The 20309-nt window shown below is 37.6% G+C and overlaps 1 protein-coding gene across 1 annotated transcript in view; it reads right to left on the bottom strand.

The window, feature by feature from the left end:
• The window catches only part of LOC122794882 (vomeronasal type-2 receptor 26-like), a 93043-nt gene extending 73893 nt beyond the window's left edge, over positions 1-19150 (bottom strand). Inside the window, exons 1-2 of the mRNA XM_044063482.1 lie at positions 19069-19150; positions 18857-18949 (exon numbers count right to left, since the gene is read on the bottom strand). Coding sequence (XP_043919417.1) covers positions 18857-18949; positions 19069-19150 — 175 coding nt within the window. The remainder of the gene's footprint in view (positions 1-18856; positions 18950-19068) is intronic.
• Between the last annotated feature and the right edge of the window lie 1159 nt (positions 19151-20309).

Genomic DNA, 20309 nt, shown 5'->3' with positions numbered 1-20309 from the left:
TCCTTTGTATGTCTTCGTATATGTTGCCATATATCCTGGTATGATAGTTTCGCAATATCTGTTTTGCTTTCAATATATCTTTCACTGCTCAGCATTTTTTTTAAAATAGATTTTTATTTCAGAATATATTTCTTTTCAATATATATTTTTTCAGTATATTCTTTTTTTTCTAGATATTTATTAATATATTTCGTTTTCAATATATTTTTATTTCAATTTTTTTTCTATATATTTTTCTTTCAAAGTTTTTTTCAATATATTTTATTTCAATTTCTTTTTTCAATATAGTTTCTTTTCAATATATTTTTTCAATATAATTTCTTTTGTCACTATATTATTTTGTTTTCAATATATTCCTTTTGTTATATTTCTTTACTTTACATCACTTTTTCTTTTAATTTTTTTCTCTCTCTCTCTCCCTCCTTACCTGCAATAGAATGATTGCATGTGTCGACAGCAAGTACAGACTGCTTTTATAGGTATCTGCACATGTGCATGTGATGGCCTCTGTACCAATTGGTGGCCACCATTTGGCAATTGCATGCAGCCTGCTGTGTGGTACTTGCAGTACTCACTGTCATAGCAACCCAGTGCTATAAATTGCTAAGTCCAGTAGGTGTAGCCCTTTCAGAATTCCAGATTGGGGACCATGCTTGTTTGCTGTGGACACCGTTGTGTAGGTCAGAAGGTTGGTATACTTCTTCTAACTGTTGCTAAGGGTGTAGACAGTTATTTGTATGTTGTACTCAGACCTTAATGTTGCCTCTTCCAGTACACAGTTGACAGTGTAGAATTGTACTCACCCCTAGAAATGCTAACACAGGATACTTGGGAGTATGAAGTTTCTTTACAACTTCTACAATTAGCTGCCATACATATGTAGTTATTGAGATGTTTTTATTTGGCACATGAACTGTTTGGGAACAGCTATACTGTGGATATTAATGTACTCACTTTTGCACTGTTTGCGATTTTTATTTTGTTGACATTATCACAGGATGCTCATGAAACTGGACAATTCCAGTACTGAGTATGCCTACCTACATCCTTGCTGTACCTTGAACACACTGGTATTTTGTACATTTGGGTGGGGACTGTCCTGCTATGATACTGTGTGGGGGTTTTGAAGTGCTGCTGTAACATTATTTACTGCTAGAATGTCTGGTTCTGTTATCACAGTCATATAATGCAATTCCACAACAACTGCTGGTAAAGTTCCACAGAACAGGTTTTGTGTTATGGCATTCCTATCTTTCCTTTACATTCACATATTCTGATGCATGATATATATATATATATATATATATATATATATATATATATATATATATATATATATATATATATATATATATATATATATATTTCAGCAACATCCTGCTTTATATCTACTGTGGCCTAGTGGAACTTCATGCAGTCTAGTGTGTCCGGGGTTCGAGACTGACAGTGGTGTTTTATTTTGCTGCAGAACAAGGCCCCTCATATGCAGGGTGACTAAGGCACTTTTAAGCAGTTGTAAGCAGGTTTGCGCAACACTTAGCAATACTTAGCTAAGTGCACACGTGCGCACACTCGCTCAAACCCGCTTACTACTGCTTAGAAGTGCTTACTCCCGCTAACTCCCACACTCATTTCTTTGAAAGAAAAGAAAATGGGGAGATAGGAAAGTGGTGAAAAAGGGGCACAGAGAGGGAAAGACAGTAGGGAAAACAGCTCGGGATGTGCAGGATGGGTATAGGGAAGGTCCATATCTGCCCATTTCTTTAACAGCAACAGCTGTGCATATACTAGTAATTTGTAGGGAAATTTGAAACCTTACAACCCTGAGAGAGGGGTGAGGACAACAAAGTATGTTGTACTGCCAATTAAATTTCAGTTTCTGTGTCCAGTGGACATTTGTGAGGAATGGGCAGCTATGTATGAGGCGTAATTTTTTTGTGGGAGCAGATTGCCCATTTTTTTTTTTCAGGTAAGAGTGGAATGTGGGGTAGGGGAAGTAGGTATGTTTTGCGAGGTAGGTTGGGGAGGTAAACAGACAAGACAAACAAGACGCATACAGTGGTGGAATATGACACATGGGGTGAGTGAACACAATTGACGGGGAAGGATGTTTGGAAATCGCAAGCCACTGCACCTTTACAGCCCGGAGGGTAGCTGTGCTGGGGGTTGCGTAGGAGGGGCAGGCTCCCCCAGGAGTCATGCCACTCTTGCCTCGAGCTGGCATAAGGGATCAGCGACTGAACGCTGGATCTCCCTATGCACCACAGCCTGGACTCTTTAGAGGGTGACAGGTGGCCCTCCTCTGGCCACGCTTGCATGGGGGGGGACGAGCCCCATCCCCTACAGCACTTCCACCCAAAGGTGGCACAGGGCCAATGGAGGAGGAGGTTCCGGGCTGGGCACCGGACCTGCTGGTGCCAGGTGCCATCGCCAGCTGAGGTGGGACAGGTGAGTCAGCTGGGACTGACCTTCCCATACGTTCTGTGTTTAGGTGTATTTAATAACAATACATCCAACAGCATTCCAAATTAGTTGTAACAGCATGCAGTAATATTCCCATTAACCCAACACACCAGAGTTCCAACAGTTGAACAGCAGGCATAACACATGCATATATTGAATGACAGTGGACATTCCAACAGCATGCTGGAATGATTGGTAACAACAGGCCACCAAGATTGTGGTGTTTGAACAGGGCACATGCATCAAAGTTATGCAGATATTTATAAACCAATAGGACATATGTCCCAACAAATGTTTTGAGATTACACATACCCATTGAAGTGTGGAATTACATTGTTTATGCACCTACAGTAGGGTGTAATAAGATACCTCCATTAACAACTTATATGAACTTATAGTTTACACTACATTCCTATTGACTGTAGGTATATATCCCCTACATGTATTACTACACTAGGCAATGTCCATTACGTTGTGGGATGTGTTTTGCTAGTTCATTATGTACCTGACCTGTATCAACTATACAAACTTTCTGGGATGCAGATGTTACTGCTACGTATTTATGTATTTTATTTATACTCATATGTCTACATATCTGGATGTGCTCAGGTGACATTATCAGTTATATTTTAACAGCCCCCTACATTTCTAGCAGCACACTGACATTTCCGGTGCACACAATTACAAGCTACACATGTGCCAGAATTACTTATACATGCCAGCCTTGAAACTACAGTTGAGGACTGTATATAGATACTGGCACTCCCTTCATCCTCTTTCTATGGGCCTACCCAAGTGTGGGTTGACAGCGCTTAATATAACACTACTATTTCTATACTGCAAGAGTACATCAACATTTCAAAGAAAGTGACACGGACACACTACAGGTGTTATACCTTTATTAATTACATTACACACTTTTCTAGTGGCTCTCTCATTTACTTGCTATTACAGTGCATGCAGACATCTTATTCAGGATGTATTATACCTTCATTTATGGTTTACAACACTCTTTTTCAGGTTCTCTCACTTATTCTGTATAACAATACATGCAGAAAATTAATTCAGGGCTTATTATACCTTTATTAATGGGTTACAACACTCTTTTTCAGGCTCTTTCACTTATTTTACATAACAGTTCATGCAGAGAGGTTATTCAAGACTTATTATACCTTTATTATTGGGCTAAGACACTTTTAGTCAGGCTCTCTCACTTATTTTATATAACAGTACATGCAGAAAATTATTAACCTGCCTGGTGGCACAGCCTTAGCAGCCTATCTGCATAGGCTTGCTGATTCGTAGCACAGACACCTGCAGCTGTGAAGTAAATGAAGTGATATTGAGACATATACCTATCCATACTTCCGACTACACTAGCAATTTTTACATACTTCAGTCCATGGCTACCTACTCAGTAGTGGGGCATTCTGCATCCCACGGGCCTCCTGTATCCATTGGTTCAGTTGGTCCTGCTTGCGTCTCTTCAGGTCTGCATGGTGATGTCTGACCTGCTCACCAGTCCAAGGGATGCCTGTGGCACTGGTGAGTTCATGTGCGAGACGGTTCCAGGCCTCCACTTTGTATTCCATGCACTGGAACTGGCCCTGCAGGAGTCTAGCATAATGATGATGGATGAGGAGCCAAACCATCACTTTTGACTCCTTGATGCCCCACCTTTGCACTCGGAAGTGAGAGCCCTCTCCGACACCAGCCATTCCTGCCTGCAGATGGGAGCTACAACCAGTTATGGTGAGTATTCCCACCTATAGAGTTTAAATATGCCTCATTTCCCGCACTTATTTGTGATTGGCTGGATTTGAAAGTTCTCAGCTGAGTGCACACCTGCTTAGCACTAGATAAACTTTGATTCATAGGTATATGTGTGTTGACAGTCCATGAACATCAAATGCTGTCATGGCTTAGTGGATCAGTACTGTGATTATGGTGCACACTATTTTGGGTTCGAGACCTGTCATTGCTTTTTATTTTACTACGGGCCTGACCGGTAATGGGTGCGGCTGTGTTTAGCCGACTTTGCTCAACTTTGCCCAATGTTGCTCGACATTGCTCTACGTTGCCCAACGTTGCCCGATGTTGCGCTAGTTAGCACGGTGCGCACCTCCGTGCAAACATGTTTGGTTTTCGCTAGTTGGTGCGATGCGCAGCTCCGTGCAAAGCTATTGCGCTAGTTAAACCAGTGCTTAGCTTTGGGCAATTATTCTTAAATGTGCTTAATACTGGTAAACGTTGCTTAGCAGTGCTTCACATTGCTTAAGATAGGTTACTTATACATTCATTATTATGCATGACCATTTCACCTTCTTATATATATTTAAAATATCATTCACTATTACATAGGCCATTTCAATGCATTTTAATATAATTTAAAAGGTAAATGTCAGGAATTATTTTTATGCATGGATTTCCTACAGAAAATGGAAAAGGGAGTTGTGGGACTTGAACCGGGAATGCTTTCTCTTTGTGTGAAGTCTCTACCACTACACTATTGCTATTTGGCTTAATTTGCATATAAGTGGTTTATTATCTTCTTCGATGTCTAAACTGCTAACTGCAGCTAAGCAATGGGCACACCCACACACACACATGCAAATACGGGCAGCTATATCGTAAATAATAAAAAAAAAATTGTTTTACGTTTTATTTCATTTGTACAGGGCTTTTGAATGTGGGGGAGTGTAGTGTTGGGGGTATACACATTTGAGCAGACTCGCTCATATCTGTTGACATTTGCAGAGTTAAGCACTTGCAGGGATGTGGATATTTGGACTGCTCGGCAGTCTGACATGCCCCCCATGCACTCCTACACGCTCCGTGTTAGCCTGGGAGATGAGTCAGTGCGCCCTCATGCATATGCATGACGCGCTGACGTCATACTCTTAGACGGCAGTCTCCGAGTAGGACTTTGTTTGTCCTACACAGAGGATTACTGAATCCCCCCTCTGTCTTACTTATACATTCACAGTGTCCTGTTTTTGTGGAATCAAGCTTATCCCTAATATGCATGGGACTGATACACTCTTACTATTTTATACATGATTCAAATTATAGAGAATGCGGTTTCACCATTGCATCCACTGTATTTATCTTAATACTTTTACATAAACATTATACGTTAGTAAAACACTATTTGTTTTATAAAATAAAAATTAGTAAAATATTGTTTGAATTTTCACTAACATAGAATGAGGATGCCTGACTGCATTTATCATCTGTAATTTTACTATGGGTGTTTTGTCTTCTGTTTTCTGCTGTATCATGTATAACTGAAATCATTTTATTTTCCCTTACCAGATTGTGCCTAGAGAATGGCATTAGTTGCCCAGCCAACCTACCTTCTCAAAAATAAAGAATAAATAATGAATAGGTGGTGCTGTGGTAGCGTTGTCGCCTCACATTAAGACATTTTCCTGTTCGATTCTCAGCTAGAGCGTCTTCTGTGTGGAGACATGCATGAATGGGCATACCTTCAATGAAGGTTGTGCATCAGGGCTGGCAACTCGGCATGTAAAAATCTACTGCCAATCATTAGTGGACCGGAGTTCCGCTGTGGCGACCCCTAACCGAGAAAAGCCGAAAGACACAACAAAAAAAAGTAATATAGCAAGTGTTGGCAGTGAACATTAATGAAAAGTAAAATAACAAGTGTTGGCAGTGAACTTTAACTTCTGTGTTGTACTTATCTGTCTTTAATAAAAGATTAAAGTTGTGCTGCCTTAATTATGGTTTATAATCCTCTTACATAATAAAAGGTTTTGCCAAAACATTGCGCTTTAGATAGAAATGCTTGCTTTTTCTGGAAAAAAACAAAAAAAAAAATGAAAACAAGTTCTGTAGGATTCCATCATTGTGCTGTTAGATCCCTATGCTACATATGTCCTGCAAAGAGAACTTTCATCGAGTTTATCACAATTTAGTTAGGCAGCAGTATTGTTTATATACTGTAAAAATCATGCTGTTGTTGCACTTTAAATATTTTGTATAACACACTGCATGTATTTTTCTGACTAGTTTGCAATATGGCTGTCTTTGTTTTGTGGATCCAGTACTAGAAAATAATCATCCTGAAAATATGTTGCCTTTCCTTTCAAACAATGAAAGAGTGTTTCAGAATCAAAGCACAAAGTAAAGTATATGGGCACACCTAATAATATATTTCATAAGTGTGACACTAGCCAATCTGATTTATCTCAAATCCATGTGAAAGTGACACAGTACAGTTTGGAAAAGTTATTTACTTCAGTACTTTCCCCACAAAACTGATAATTAGCGAAATTGTGTTTATGTGAAAGAGAAACTTCTAATACTTTTTGACTGCTTTCCTATTTCATTTTGTTCAACATTTCAACATCAGTTGTACAGTTCAATCCATATGCATCCTTATAAAAAGTTGTGACTCATCAAATATGCAATGGAAATGTTAGCGAACATTTTTTCATTTGGTACTTTTGGCCTTGTATTCTAAGAAAATCTACAGAAAAAGAATGCAGATAGTTTCATAATTTAGGTCATGTGTGTTAAAAATACCTGTAACATTTGTTATTTTTCCTAGAGAGCATGGAGTGCAGTCAAAGCAACAAACTGGCTGGCCCTTCCTGAGGATTTTCATGTATCCTGCAAGGCAGCTTTCACTACAAATGGAGCGTGGAACCTGAAAAGTAGTTTAAGGCAAGTCAACAAATATAAATGCAAGTGACTGTAATTAGGTCTACATGTTCTACAGTTCCCATTAAATAACATGCATTTGTTTAGTTGTGACATTTTTTATGAGAATTATACTGTACTAAATTACTGGAGAACCATGACAATCAAAAATATGGTCACTAAAACAGGGCAGCATTCAGAATTGCATAAGATGCATCCTAACACGAAAAGGAATTTCTATGATTCTTCAGTTTCTATGATTACTCATTTTCTAGATGGAATGCAGTGGGGACTATTAAGGAAATCTTATAATGATGTAGAGACCATTAAGAAGTTTAATTGCTACAAACTCATGTTTTTTCTCTCCAATAGTATTTTATTGTCTTACATAAGAGGTATCAGAGAGTACAACAAGCATATAAAATTACAGAAAAACAATTCAGGTGCAACACAGGCAAATTTTGAAAGTCATTCATATAACATTATATACCCCTCAAAGCATACAATAATAACTATGTACAAATATATACATAAAGCAAAATCTACTGTAAATTATAAAGTATAGAGCCAAGTACTTTTAGTAACCTCCTAGATGGTTGGATCAGCAAAGTGGGGCATCTCAGATCTAAAAAAGGACTACTTCCAATATTTTTTTATTAATTATGCATTACATCAATCTCCCTGAATGAGGTCAAAAATCAATTTCCAAAATTTCTGGAAATAGCTTTGTTTAATAGGGTTGTTTATAAAGAGTTTTTGTGATGATATGTATTTTATTGTTAGTTTCCTGAAACCATTCCAAGATAATTTGGTGCGATCTAGCCAATTTTTAGATATATAAAATTTAATCAGTAGACAGAGAGTAATAAGTACATGGAATTTCAGCTTGGGTAATCTAATATCTGTAATGTGCAATATTGTTAGTTCACAAGTTAGTGTTAATTTTTGGTACCCCATTTTTTTCTAATCTAACTTTGAGAGGTCACCAAAGCCTACATGTGTGGTTGCATAACCACAGGATGTGTAGAAGATCTGCTTGAGGAAAGGAGCAGCATGAACATGCTAAGGATATATTAGGAGTAAACTTATTTAGTGTGCAGGGAGTGAAGTAGGCGTTATTAATCATTAACTGTGTATAGATTAATTTCTTGAATGGGGAAAACTTAAGAGAGAATTGTATTGCCTTAAGTTTTTGGTCCTCTCTAAGGTTGGCATTGTGTTGATTCCAGTAGTTAGAAAATAATAACGCATTTTGGAACTTATAGGCCACTACCATTTTGTAAGAGTTTGATAGCATACTTTTTTCCTGGATAAGTTGTTTATGAAATAAATTGTACTTACTCTATCATTCACAATTTTCGGATCATCAGCAATAATTGATGCAAGATGTTCCCTGAGTTGGCGTAGGATAATAGTGTATTTTTGACCTAATTTTAGATCACATCTCGTGTCTCGCATTGATTTCCCTTTGTATTTAGGTATATCCCATACAGTGTAATCCATAATAAGAGGATAGTCCAAGAGATTGATCATTTTATTTAGTTTAATATTGGGATTCATGTGGATTGGTTGAATAAGGGGAAGGACCCTGTCCAGATCTATAAATTTTATCAAGCTTTGAAAGATCCTAACTCTTTGTTTCAGAATAGAGTTTATAGAAATGTTATTTAAGCTTGAAGCCGTTAGGTATAGGAGAACTTTAGGATTAAAATTATAGCTACATACATGGTTATGCCAAATCTTAACCCAGAGAGGGTGCCATGTATCATCCTTGGAATCAAAACTTGAAATTGAAATAATTCTGTTTGCACAAATAATCCAATAATATAGTTTAAAGTCCAGCAGACCTAAGCCTCCTTTTTGTTTCGGATAACGTAGTTTTTAATAACTGATTCTAACTGCTTTTGGAAACCATATGAATGTGGCCAGTTCTTTATTGATTTTATTGAAAAATTGTTAGGGATGATCAAGTTGAAGGCATTAAACTGATATAGCAAATTAGGTAGGACGTTCATCCTGATAATTGCTGCATTGGATAACAAGGACAGTTTCAGCTGCTGCCACCTCAGTAGGTCCTGTAAAATACCTGACCAAATTTTCATCAAATTATTCTGGTACATAGATGAGGGAGTATGCTCAAACTGTATCCCTAAATATTTGAAATAGTATTCAATTTTAAAAGGAGAATCTGAGTATAAATACTCTTTATGGTGTAGTGGATTGACAGGAAAAATAAGTGACTTTTTCAGATTAATTTTATAGTTCGAGACATTCGCAGATCTATCAATTGTGTTGATTATGTTCTTAATGTCTGATATAGGGCGTTCAAAGTATAAGACCTTCATAATTCTAGGAATAGTATGGAACATGGTCTGAGAAATGTATAGCAGTAGAGGCTCCAGGTATAAATTGAAAAGGTGAGGAGAAACGGGGCAACCCTGTCTAGTACCATTATATATATTTGATGGGTTTAGATATATTTTTATTAATGTAAAGGAAAGTATATGACTTATTATATAAAGTTTTAATAACAATAAATTCTCTGGGGATGTTGAATTGAGCCATAGTTCCAAACAAGAACTTCCAACTTACTCTGTCAAATGCTTTACAAGCATCAATTATTAAACCATACCTTGGGCTCTTATCATTTTAGTGAGGTGCAGCATAGCATCCAACGTTAATGCATTGTCCCAAGTATGTCTATTTGACATAAAACCAGTTTGTTCCAGGGTAACTATATGTCGCATAACTTTTTTCCGTCTCTCGACCAAAATTGCAGACAGAATTTTAATGTCCACATTAATTAAGGAGATCGGCCTATATATATGTGGGTTTGAGCTATCTAAGTTATTATTGGGGATAAAGATTGTTTTAGAATTATTTAAGTAGCAATCAGAAATACCATTTATTTTAATGTAATTATAGACTTTCAAAAAAATGGACGATAGGATCTGACTAAACATTTTATAAAGTTCTGCAGTATATCCATGCAGTCCTGGCACCTTAGCCATTTTCAATCTCCCTATAGTGTCAAATATCTCCTGTTGGTTGAGAGGAGTGATTAGGGCTTCAAAGGGACTCTTTTTTTTAATTTATGGAATGCAATATTCTCAAGAAAATCCTTAATTTCTTCAGAAGAGGGTTGTTGAATATTTAGACCATATAAATCTGTGTAAATCTGATGAAAGCTATCTAGTATCTGAGTATCGGTTTTATAAATCTTATCATGATAGTGAAGTAGTAAAATCCTGGCCGTTTCTTGTTTATTTGCAATAATTCTAGTCAGAACTTTTGATGGGAATTGTGCCCCTTCTGAGTAGCTATACATCTCAACTCATATAGAGAGTAGTTATGTTGATGTAATTCACGTAATTGTCTTTGAGTATTACTTATTTGACTTTCAATATCAGAATTTGGTTTAATTTGAAATTCTTTTTCTAATGCTATCAGTTCTGCCATTAATTTATTTTCTTTTCTTTTACCATTTTTTTTAAATAAGCTGCTTTCTGAATAAGGACCACCCTTATTTGTGCCTTGCAGGCAGCCCATTGAATATTGTATGGAATATTTGTGTTCTCCATGTTTAGGTCCAGTTGTAATAAGATATCTGATATTTCTCAGACCACCTCCAATTTAAGAAGTAAATTATTATTTAAGGACCAGTTACAGTTTCTTCTCTTATTCTTTGTTTTGTCAGGAAAGCTTATTATCAACCCAGTTCTTGAGTGATCTGAAAAGTATCAAGGTTCCACAAGATATTTAATATCCCCCACTGCCACAGATTTGGACATGAGAAAGAAATCTATCCTTGACCATGTATTATGACATTTGGGATAGTATGTGTATAAGTTTTTCCTCTCATGTCTTTCCCCAAATGAGATAGGGTCTATCAAACATAGATTGGCCACAAGTTCACCTAGTGCAGTTGACACTTGCAAATATTTTTTGGGGGGAGTTAGTGGAACGATCAATCCCCAAGTCAATAACCGTATTCCAGTCTCCTCCCAATATGTATTCATGATCTAGGAATTTGCTTAGAGTATTATGAATTTCTACGATGAAGTTTTGCTGTTTCTGACACGGACCGTACAAATTTATGAAGAGAGGTGGTTTACTATTGAAAGGATTAATGGCAATAAAATCATGGGCACTGGAACTATAGACTCCCGGGGGGAGGGGACCCCCCCCCCACTTTTGCAGATCATCCATACCTCTGTCTCTTTCATTTTCCGCACCTCCCAACTGCCGTGATGACATCAGGGTATGTATTTCTGGCTGTTGTTTGCAAGCAGGATATTCAGAAGCTGCTGCTGAAACTGAAGGGATTTATTTCAGAAGCCTGTAATGGAGCAGATTTGCTGTGTCTGGACTGCAGGGCAGGAACGACAGGAATTAATAGTGGAGTGGGGGAACGGACAGAAGCTGAATGCTAGAGTGGAGCCGAAATGGAGAAGTTTGTCTATCAGAGTAAGTACACTGTTGCTTGACTGTAGTGTGTGTAAATGCCCCCAGCATGATACATCTGGTGGCTAGAGGTACTCCGGCTCAAACCCTGTACCTTGGGTGCAGGTAGAAAGAGCCTAAAGTCCCTAGCCACCATCACCTGTGAATTTATGCCTCACATTTTTGTTCTGTTCTCTCTGGTTTGCAGGAGTGGTAAAACAAAACCTTTTATTCTAGCAATTTTCTTGTTGTTTCTTTTGGCTTTTCCTGGATAGGGGACACCACAGTGGAACTCCGGTCTGCTAATGATTGGTAGTTGATTTTTACGTGCCGAGTTACCAGCCCTGATGCACAACCTTCAACGAAGGTAGGCCCCTTCACGCATGTCTCCACGCAGAAGACGTTCTAGCTGAGAATTGAACTGGACAGTGTCTTACTGTGAGGTGACAACGCTACCGCAGCACCACCACCGCGGGTTATTATAGCAATTTTTTAAGGTTATAAAATCAGTATTTGAAATTTGTCCCTATTTTTGAGGCTGTATTCCCCCATTATTGGTATTGTTCTGTATTTTTGTGCTAAGAGGTTGCGAGCTATGGTGAGAAGTGAGAACTGAATTCATTAAATTATATGATAGCCATTTATGTTTGTCTTCCTATCTTTCAAGAAACTGCTGGTTTAGCTTAGTGGTATGTTGATCTGACTGTAGTGCACACTGTTCTGGGTTCAAGACTTGGCAGTAAAATGCATGGTGGTAACAACATTTTATGCAAACAACTTTCCAAAATTATACATACAATGTTTAAAATGTGTCCCTGCTTTTTGCCCCCCCCCCCAAATTGAAAATAAGTTCAAGACGTGTGCAACATGCCTATGGCTTACTGTCTACTGTGATTCTGTATTTATATATTCAGTGTAGAAGTAGACTGTTTTCATGGAAATGTTCTGAATAGGGCAGTTTTGTCATTATTCGTGCATGCATTTTGCTTCATTGCCTACTGGAAAAATGTTCAAACAAATTTAAAATGCAGTTGTGTGTGGAAGTAGACCTTTATGATGGAAATGTTCTGAATAGGGCAGTTTTGTCATTATTGGTGCATGCATTTTGCTTCATTGCCTACTGGAAAAATATTCAAACAATACATTTAAAATGCAGTTTTCTGTGGAAGTAGACTGTTATCATGGAAATGCTCTGAATAGGGCAGTTTTGTCATTATTCGTGCATGCATTTTGCTTCATTGCCTACTGGAAAAATGTTCAAACAAATTTAAAATGCAGTTGTGTGTGGAAGTAGACCTTTATGATGGAAATGTTCTGAATAGGGCAGTTTTGTCATTATTGGTTAATGCATTTTTGTTTCATTGCCTACTGGAAAAATGTTTAAACAATAAATTTAAAATGTGCTCTAACTTAAGTCTAACAAGTGTGCTTTATTATTCAAGGAATATAATTTAATACAATCAGGAAGGTGAATCAAGGAATGCATACATGTATGCATGGCCCTAAACATGTGTTTGAAAACAGCCCAGACGAAAGTGTAAAAGGCTCAAAATTATGGGCAAATTCTAAGCTTTACTCTTGTTTCTAAAGCAATGGATAAAGGTAAAACAGTTCACACCACATTACCTTGACCTGGCCAAGCCTTTTCACACAATCCCCTACTCGGGTGTAGTACAAAAGATGAATAATGTAGGAGCAAACACTTACATCACCAACTGCATTGCCAACTTGGCTCACAGGATGCAGGAGATCAAAACAGGGGAAGAGACCAGTCACCAATGGAGTCCTCCAGGGTTCAGTGCTGAGACTTTTTCTGTTTGGCATATACATCTCAAAAGTAAAAGGAAATACCAAAGAGCTTTGGCTAGCTAAGTCTGAGATGACTGCAAGCTAGGAAAAGTTATTGAATCCCCAAATGACTTAACCATCATGCAGGAAGGTTTGTCCCAAATAATAACTGGTGTCAAAATCATGACAATGCCCTCTGAGAAATGGTATAATTGTTTGGCATTTGGGAACTTATGTGTACAGTGACCTAACTTTTGACCAACATTTGCCCAGAGTCATAAGAAAGCCTTTCAATATTGCACAGCTTATAAACAAATTGATTGCGACTAGATCTAGAGATGTTGTTGTCCCCCTTTACAAAGCTCTCATTATGTCAATCATTTTGTATAATGCCCACTTTGGCATGTATCTGTCCAGCCGCATGCAGCAATTGGAATACCTTCAGAGATGCCTTACTAAAAGGATACAAGCCCTAAACAATAGGTCTTGCATGGACCACCTCAAAGATTTATTACAATACTCAGTATCCTACAGAGAGCTTAGAGGTGACATGTCTGGCATACAAAGCATCCTCCGACATAATACAGATGGACCTACTGAACATCAGCAAGTCAAATGGCATCAGAAATACTCAGTCCAGGTATCTAAACTGAATGTTGTGGAGAGATGGATGGATATATATATATATATATATATATATATATATATATATATATATATATATATATATATATATATATACACATACATATATATCACAGAGGCTACCACTGTTTCAGAACAGACTATCCATAAAAATAAAACAAAGCTCATCCAGCCATATTCAAATGCAACTTGGATCTAAGGATCGGTAATAGAAAATGTACTCCAGGATTTCCCCTCATGCCACTAATAGATAGAGGCAGTTCCTAAATGCTGCATCTATTACATGGCTCCCTCAAATTATCTATGGTATGATCACAGTTGTTCTCACTAGGGCTAATATACAATTATCAGCCATGGGGATAATAAGTCCAATCAGAAAATTTTAATTCAAGCACCAAAGGGGAATTGGCTAAGCTTAAAATGCCCTCCAAGTAAACCTATGTTGTGATAGCAAATAGTTATAAAAAAAATTACCCTTTTTATTTCACTAAGTGCCCCTGTTACCCTCCACCCCCCCCCCAGTCTTTAACAGCTTCCGGCGCCTATGAATAAAATAACACTATCTACCATCTTCATCCGACTGTTGCTCCACGATAGCGTACTAAAAAGATTTTTTTAATAATAATAGCCACCCCTTTGTATTTGGAATTATCCCTGGATGCAATTATAGCCTTAATCCATTTTTTATTTAAAATGCCTTTCTAATCCTCTGTAGGCATGTGTGTTTCCTGTAGAAAACATATATGTGCCTCTGAGTTGAAAATTAGGTATAACAGCAATCTAAACATATTTTTATCTTGTAGCCCTCTCGCATTCCAGGACTCTATATTCCACATTCTAGGACTTAAACTATAGACTGCATAATGGTATTACTAATATATAATGTTTATACTTTACAAGACTCCATTGAATTTTAGTATGTATACGGTAAAAAAGAATATTAATTAAAGGAACATAAGAAATTATGTTTAGCAATAGCATCGTACACCTTCAAGCCTAATCCTGTGCCTAACCACCCACCCCAATTGCTTGAAGGAACAAAAAAAGATAAGGTACAGCATTACTAAATGTTGATTATTATGAAAGATTATGTACCCTATAAAAAACACTTCAAAAACATCTAATATCATTGTAATAATAACTTCAAAACATATATACAAAATCACTACAATTCCTAGACTCGTCATCCCCTACCCATTCTACATGAAACCACTCCACTCTTAAATAAGATGAATATAGCCATAGTGATATTTGCATAACCTACCACGTAACTAATCACAATTATCATAGCACAATAATTTGGTATTTTACCATGTTACTGTACTAGATAAGACTCTAATAGATGTTACCCAAATGTGTAGTATGAGAGTATTAGTAAACATGCAGTGTCTGATTAATACTGTAGGTATGAAACAAACATGAGACAAAAGCATGAACTAATGTAATCCATTATAACTTATTATGTAGCCATTATTACATCTTAAAAGGGTATTTGTAGACATATCAGCCCCCCCAAAAATTGCAGTGACCCAACTAATTAAAGAAATTATCATTGCATACTCTGCAATATATAAATTGAAACTCAAGACATTAAAACAAATTAATATTAATATTCCACGAGAAGCACAAGATGTGATCTCTTTATCAAGCATCACATTTTGGTTGATTTAAAAGCATATGTGGGCTTCTTTCCTTGTGTTGGCCCCCTTTTTCACAATTTCACTCTCTTCATTTTTAGTGGGCAAAGAAGAAAGCAGAATAAAATAGCAGGTCACAGCATTATGCTTACATCTAGAAACTATTAGCTGTTTCAGCTTTTACAAAAGCCTTAACTTTAACAGGCATTATTTTTCCAGGTTAAAAGAAAGTTCTGTACTACATCAGTAGGTCACACTCCTTTCCCTTCTCAAACTTACACATCTGTTTAAGTAAATAGGTTGTAAAAATATAATTATAATACATCGAAAAAAACACCATCATCGTTGTAGCAAAGTGACAGTTCTATCGCACAGCTGTAATACTCTAGCTTAAAAATAGCTCTTTCAGTTAGAAAGTCTTATATCTGTGAATATTTACCATCCAAGGCAAAGCGTTGGTCACGAACAGCATATACAGATTATTTGCATGCTTCAGAGCTCTCTGTAACTCCATTAGTGTGACTCACACTACATGGGAAGGTTAGAATGACAGTACAGGAAGTAGTAACTCGGGTAAACTCCTATTCCCCAACAGCAACCGTCATATATGTTCCTAAAGGGCTACTTCCAGCTTAGATAATATATTTTGTTTAGCATTTTCATTTCTTTTTTTTTTCTTCTTTTTGTTTTTTTTTAAAACTTAAAGTCACAGATGCAACTAGATTTCTTCTGAAAACCTAAACTAGGAAAACATTGGAGGACAACTAGTGACTGCAAATGAAAGTGTATAAGCACCAATATGGACTGACATAATGGGTTTTAAGGCACTAGGGCTTTACCGAAGCATTTTACAAAAGTGACTTTAGTTTCTGCAGGTGAGTCTACGGTGAATTTGGTCTCATTGAATGTAAAGATCAGCATATTTGAATATCGCATTTGAAATTTAATCTTGCATTTTATTAGTTCTGAGCATAGATCTCAACCTCTTAAGAGGCCAATGTGGAACACAGACCCTAATAATGTGTGACAAATGGTCAAAATGTGGAACACCCTATTTTCGCACTGCGCGAGACGTGCCTTCGCCATGGAGCATGGTAGAACTGTAAAATTCAATATACACACTTCTCAGATCCAAAAAACTTTATTTGATAATCTGCAATACCATAACCACACCATAAGTAAATGAGGCAGCACTTTACAAAAATAAAAATCACATTTACTACATTTTCTAAAGACATATTGCAATTCACACAAAGTTTAGACCAAGTTAAACAGCATCCTATCATACGTCAGATGTAGACTTATTGTATGCTGCTGTGGCTTTCTTGGCAGCCTCTAAAACATATTTTGGGAGCTTAATATCACAGACATCCAGTTCTTCATTCATTTTGACTGCCAACAAAGAGTTCAGTGTTTTTACACTCAGAGACTGACGCAGTTCAGTTTTCACTTTCCGCACCATACTAAATGCTCTTTCCACTTGTGCATTAGAGTGTGACAAGCAAAGCAGGCTCATCAACAGCTGCTTAAAGAGTGGCAGTTTCCCTTCAGTGCAAAGGTCCCTCAGAAGGTGTGCCCAGTACTGTGACACACATGAGTGGGCCCATCTACTGGGCCTGTCAGATTCACTGTGTCCTCGATCTGATATTGGGTGAACTCATCGATTAGTTGTTCAGCCACAACATCATTTTCACATACACCCAGACGGAAACCAACATCTCTGACAAGCCCTGAAGAAATGTTCAATTTTTTGGCTGGATTAGTAAGTAATGCAGCATCTTTCAGTAAGTGATCCTGTATGGGAAACTTTTTCAGCATTTTCTGCAACACTGCAGTATAAAAAGCTGCAACTTTTTTTGTAAAATTTAAATTCAATAACTGTGCCGGCAATATCCTTCTCATGGCTGTTCATGTACTGCTTGACTTCATAGCCAATCCGCAGTTCACCATTTGGTAGAACACAGCTACTATCAGTCAACACTGACACATCACTGTGTTTGATTAGTCTGACAGCAGTTGCAGGTCTGAGGACTCTGCTAGTGTACTGCTGCAGGAGTTTATGCACAGTGGCATGCAGTGTCAGTAGCTGACTTTCTCTGCTCTGAAGCTATATGTTGAACTCCAATAAGGGTTCCAGTGCATACTTACGGAACATAAAAATCATATGCACTTCATGACTGTAGGTTTTTAGAAATTAAGTCAATCTTAGCAGACCTTGGCTCTGCAGACAGAAAATATGAATTTAGAGCTGGCCACATGTCCAGGGTTCTGTTAATAACCTTACCAAGACTGAGCCATCTAGTAGGTGCATGTCTAATGATCTTGAGGGGGTCAGTATCTGTGAACAAAGCAAATTCCTGCAGTTTTTGTTGTCTTTGTGCACTAGAACTGAAATGGCAGTACATATCTGATATAAGTTCTTCAACTGGTGAATGTAGTGCTTTTACAGCAGCCTTACTGCAGAGATCTGCCAAGTGGCAGAGACACCCCATGTTTATAATTGTGAGCTTCACCTCCTTTAAATGAGACAGCACAGAATTGTGTTTTCCAGTCGTTGAGGCAGCATTGTCTGAAGAAAAGCCCACAATGTTGGAAACTGGAATGTTAAATTTTGTCAGAGTGGACATTAAAGAATCAAACATTGCTTGTCCAGTTCCTGACACACATTCTGGCATATGAAGGAACCTTATCACATTTTTGCTTGCCTTTTCATCAAGGTAACCAACAAGGATGACTAATAGTTTGTCATCTCCCATGTCTGTGCTTTGGTCCATATACACACAGAATGGTAATTTCTGGTAGGCTGCTGCAGCATCATTCTGGTAATGAGGCCCCAGAACATCCCGTGCAATGCATGATGCCTTCGTCCCTCCACATGTCATTTTACAGAGAACATCTTGATCCTCTCCACACTTCTTCATAAATTTCAGGATGTGTTCTCCTGCTGCAAATGATAAGTTGTGTTTAGCAAGGTGAGACACAAAACCAACCTCTGCCTCAACTACCTTTGTACTTGTTAAACTATGAGGTCCAAAGAAATCCACCATAGATCTTCCAGCTGCATGCTTGCAATTCTGCCTGTGTTTCTCACTGTTGGCATGTCTTTGCAGATCATGTCGGCCCCCATGATGGATTGTGAAATCCGTGTTACAAGTCTTGCAGAAAGCAAATTTCACTTCACGCCTACTCATAGAAAGCCAGTCAAAGGCACTTGCCCAACTTGGCTGAAAATTTGTGCATCTTCTCTTCTTTGGGGGTGCGATCTATATCTACATCCCTGTCCTTACTGTAATCTGGATAGTCTGTACCTAGCAGGTTTGTAAAACAGTGGTGTTAAACAATGAAACAAATGGGGCTATAGTGCAGAAAGGAAAATTAGAAAATGTCCTCAATAGCAAAGATACAAGACAATAGGGCCATAACCTACCCGTATCACTGGAAGTTTTCTGACTTTGCACTCTCTTCTCTTGCTCATCTCTGCTCCTTTTGTTTACTATAAAGGCCTGCATGCTTCACTTCCTTGCTTCGATGACACTTTCAATCCGCTGGTGCCCACCTAACCAGTGTTGCAGAAGGGAAGAGTGACTTTCATGACATTCAGTATCCAAAGCACCCTTGATTATCTCAAAATCCATGCCAAGGATAAACACATCCAGCTTAACAAAGGCACTTGCAACACACATCATGACAATACTACTTGCATTTTACATTCACCACTTTAGATGTGTTCTACCCCTGTCCTACAGCAAGGTGGGGGCCTGGCAAAGATGCCTAAAAAGGTACTTAAAACCAGGGCCCTCTGCACTTTTACAAGAATGTGCCATTTAAGACAAAGAATTCAAGATAGTTACACAAAGTTCTACCAAAAACAAAACTGGATACGTTAAAGCATCCCATTACTATAACTCACTTTAGACATCCATCTGGACATACTTCTCAACCTCTTAGTCCAAGAAAACTGGACAAAGCTCAACATAAGAGGGACAAGCAGGACAGAGACTTTAAATATTGCTCTTATAACCTTAGAAATATTGCTCTTATAAGCTTAGAAATATTGCTAGAATATTGCTCTTATAACCTTAGAAATATTGCTAGAATATTGCTCTTATAAACTTAAATATTGCTAGAATATTCCTCTTAAAACCTTAGAAATATTGATCTTATAAACCTAGAAAGTTGCTAGAAGAGGACCAGTCTTGGCATACAGTTTCTCAAAAAAAAAGGCAATTACTTTCAGAGACATACTAGTGGGACAAGCAGTAGAAACATACAACCACTTTAAAAACTGCTCTTATAAACCTAGAAAGTTGCTAGAACAGGACCTGTCTTGGCATACAGTTTCTCAAAAAAAAAAGGCAATTCATTTCAGAGACACACTAGGGGGACAAGCAGCAGAAACAAACACTTTAAATATTGCTCTTATAAACCTAGAAAGTTCCTAGAACAGGACCTGTCATGGCATATAGTTGCTCAAAATAAAAGGCAATTACTTTCAGAGATGTACTAGGGGGACAAGCAACAGAAACATACAAACACTTTAAATTTTGCTGTTATAAACCTAGAAAGTTGCTAGAACAGGACCAGTCTTGGCATACAGTTTCTCAAAAAAAAATAAATAAATAAAAGGCACTTACTTTCAGAGACGTACTAGTGGGACAAGCAGCAGAA

Source organism: Protopterus annectens, chromosome 2.part1 (assembly GCF_019279795.1).
Source record: "Protopterus annectens isolate FY-2018-M chromosome 2.part1, PAN1.0, whole genome shotgun sequence".
In the NCBI taxonomy this organism is placed as follows: Eukaryota; Metazoa; Chordata; order Ceratodontiformes; family Protopteridae; genus Protopterus; species Protopterus annectens.
The sequence above is the reverse complement of the archived record's forward strand: the minus strand, read 5'-3'. Positions and strand labels throughout refer to the sequence as shown.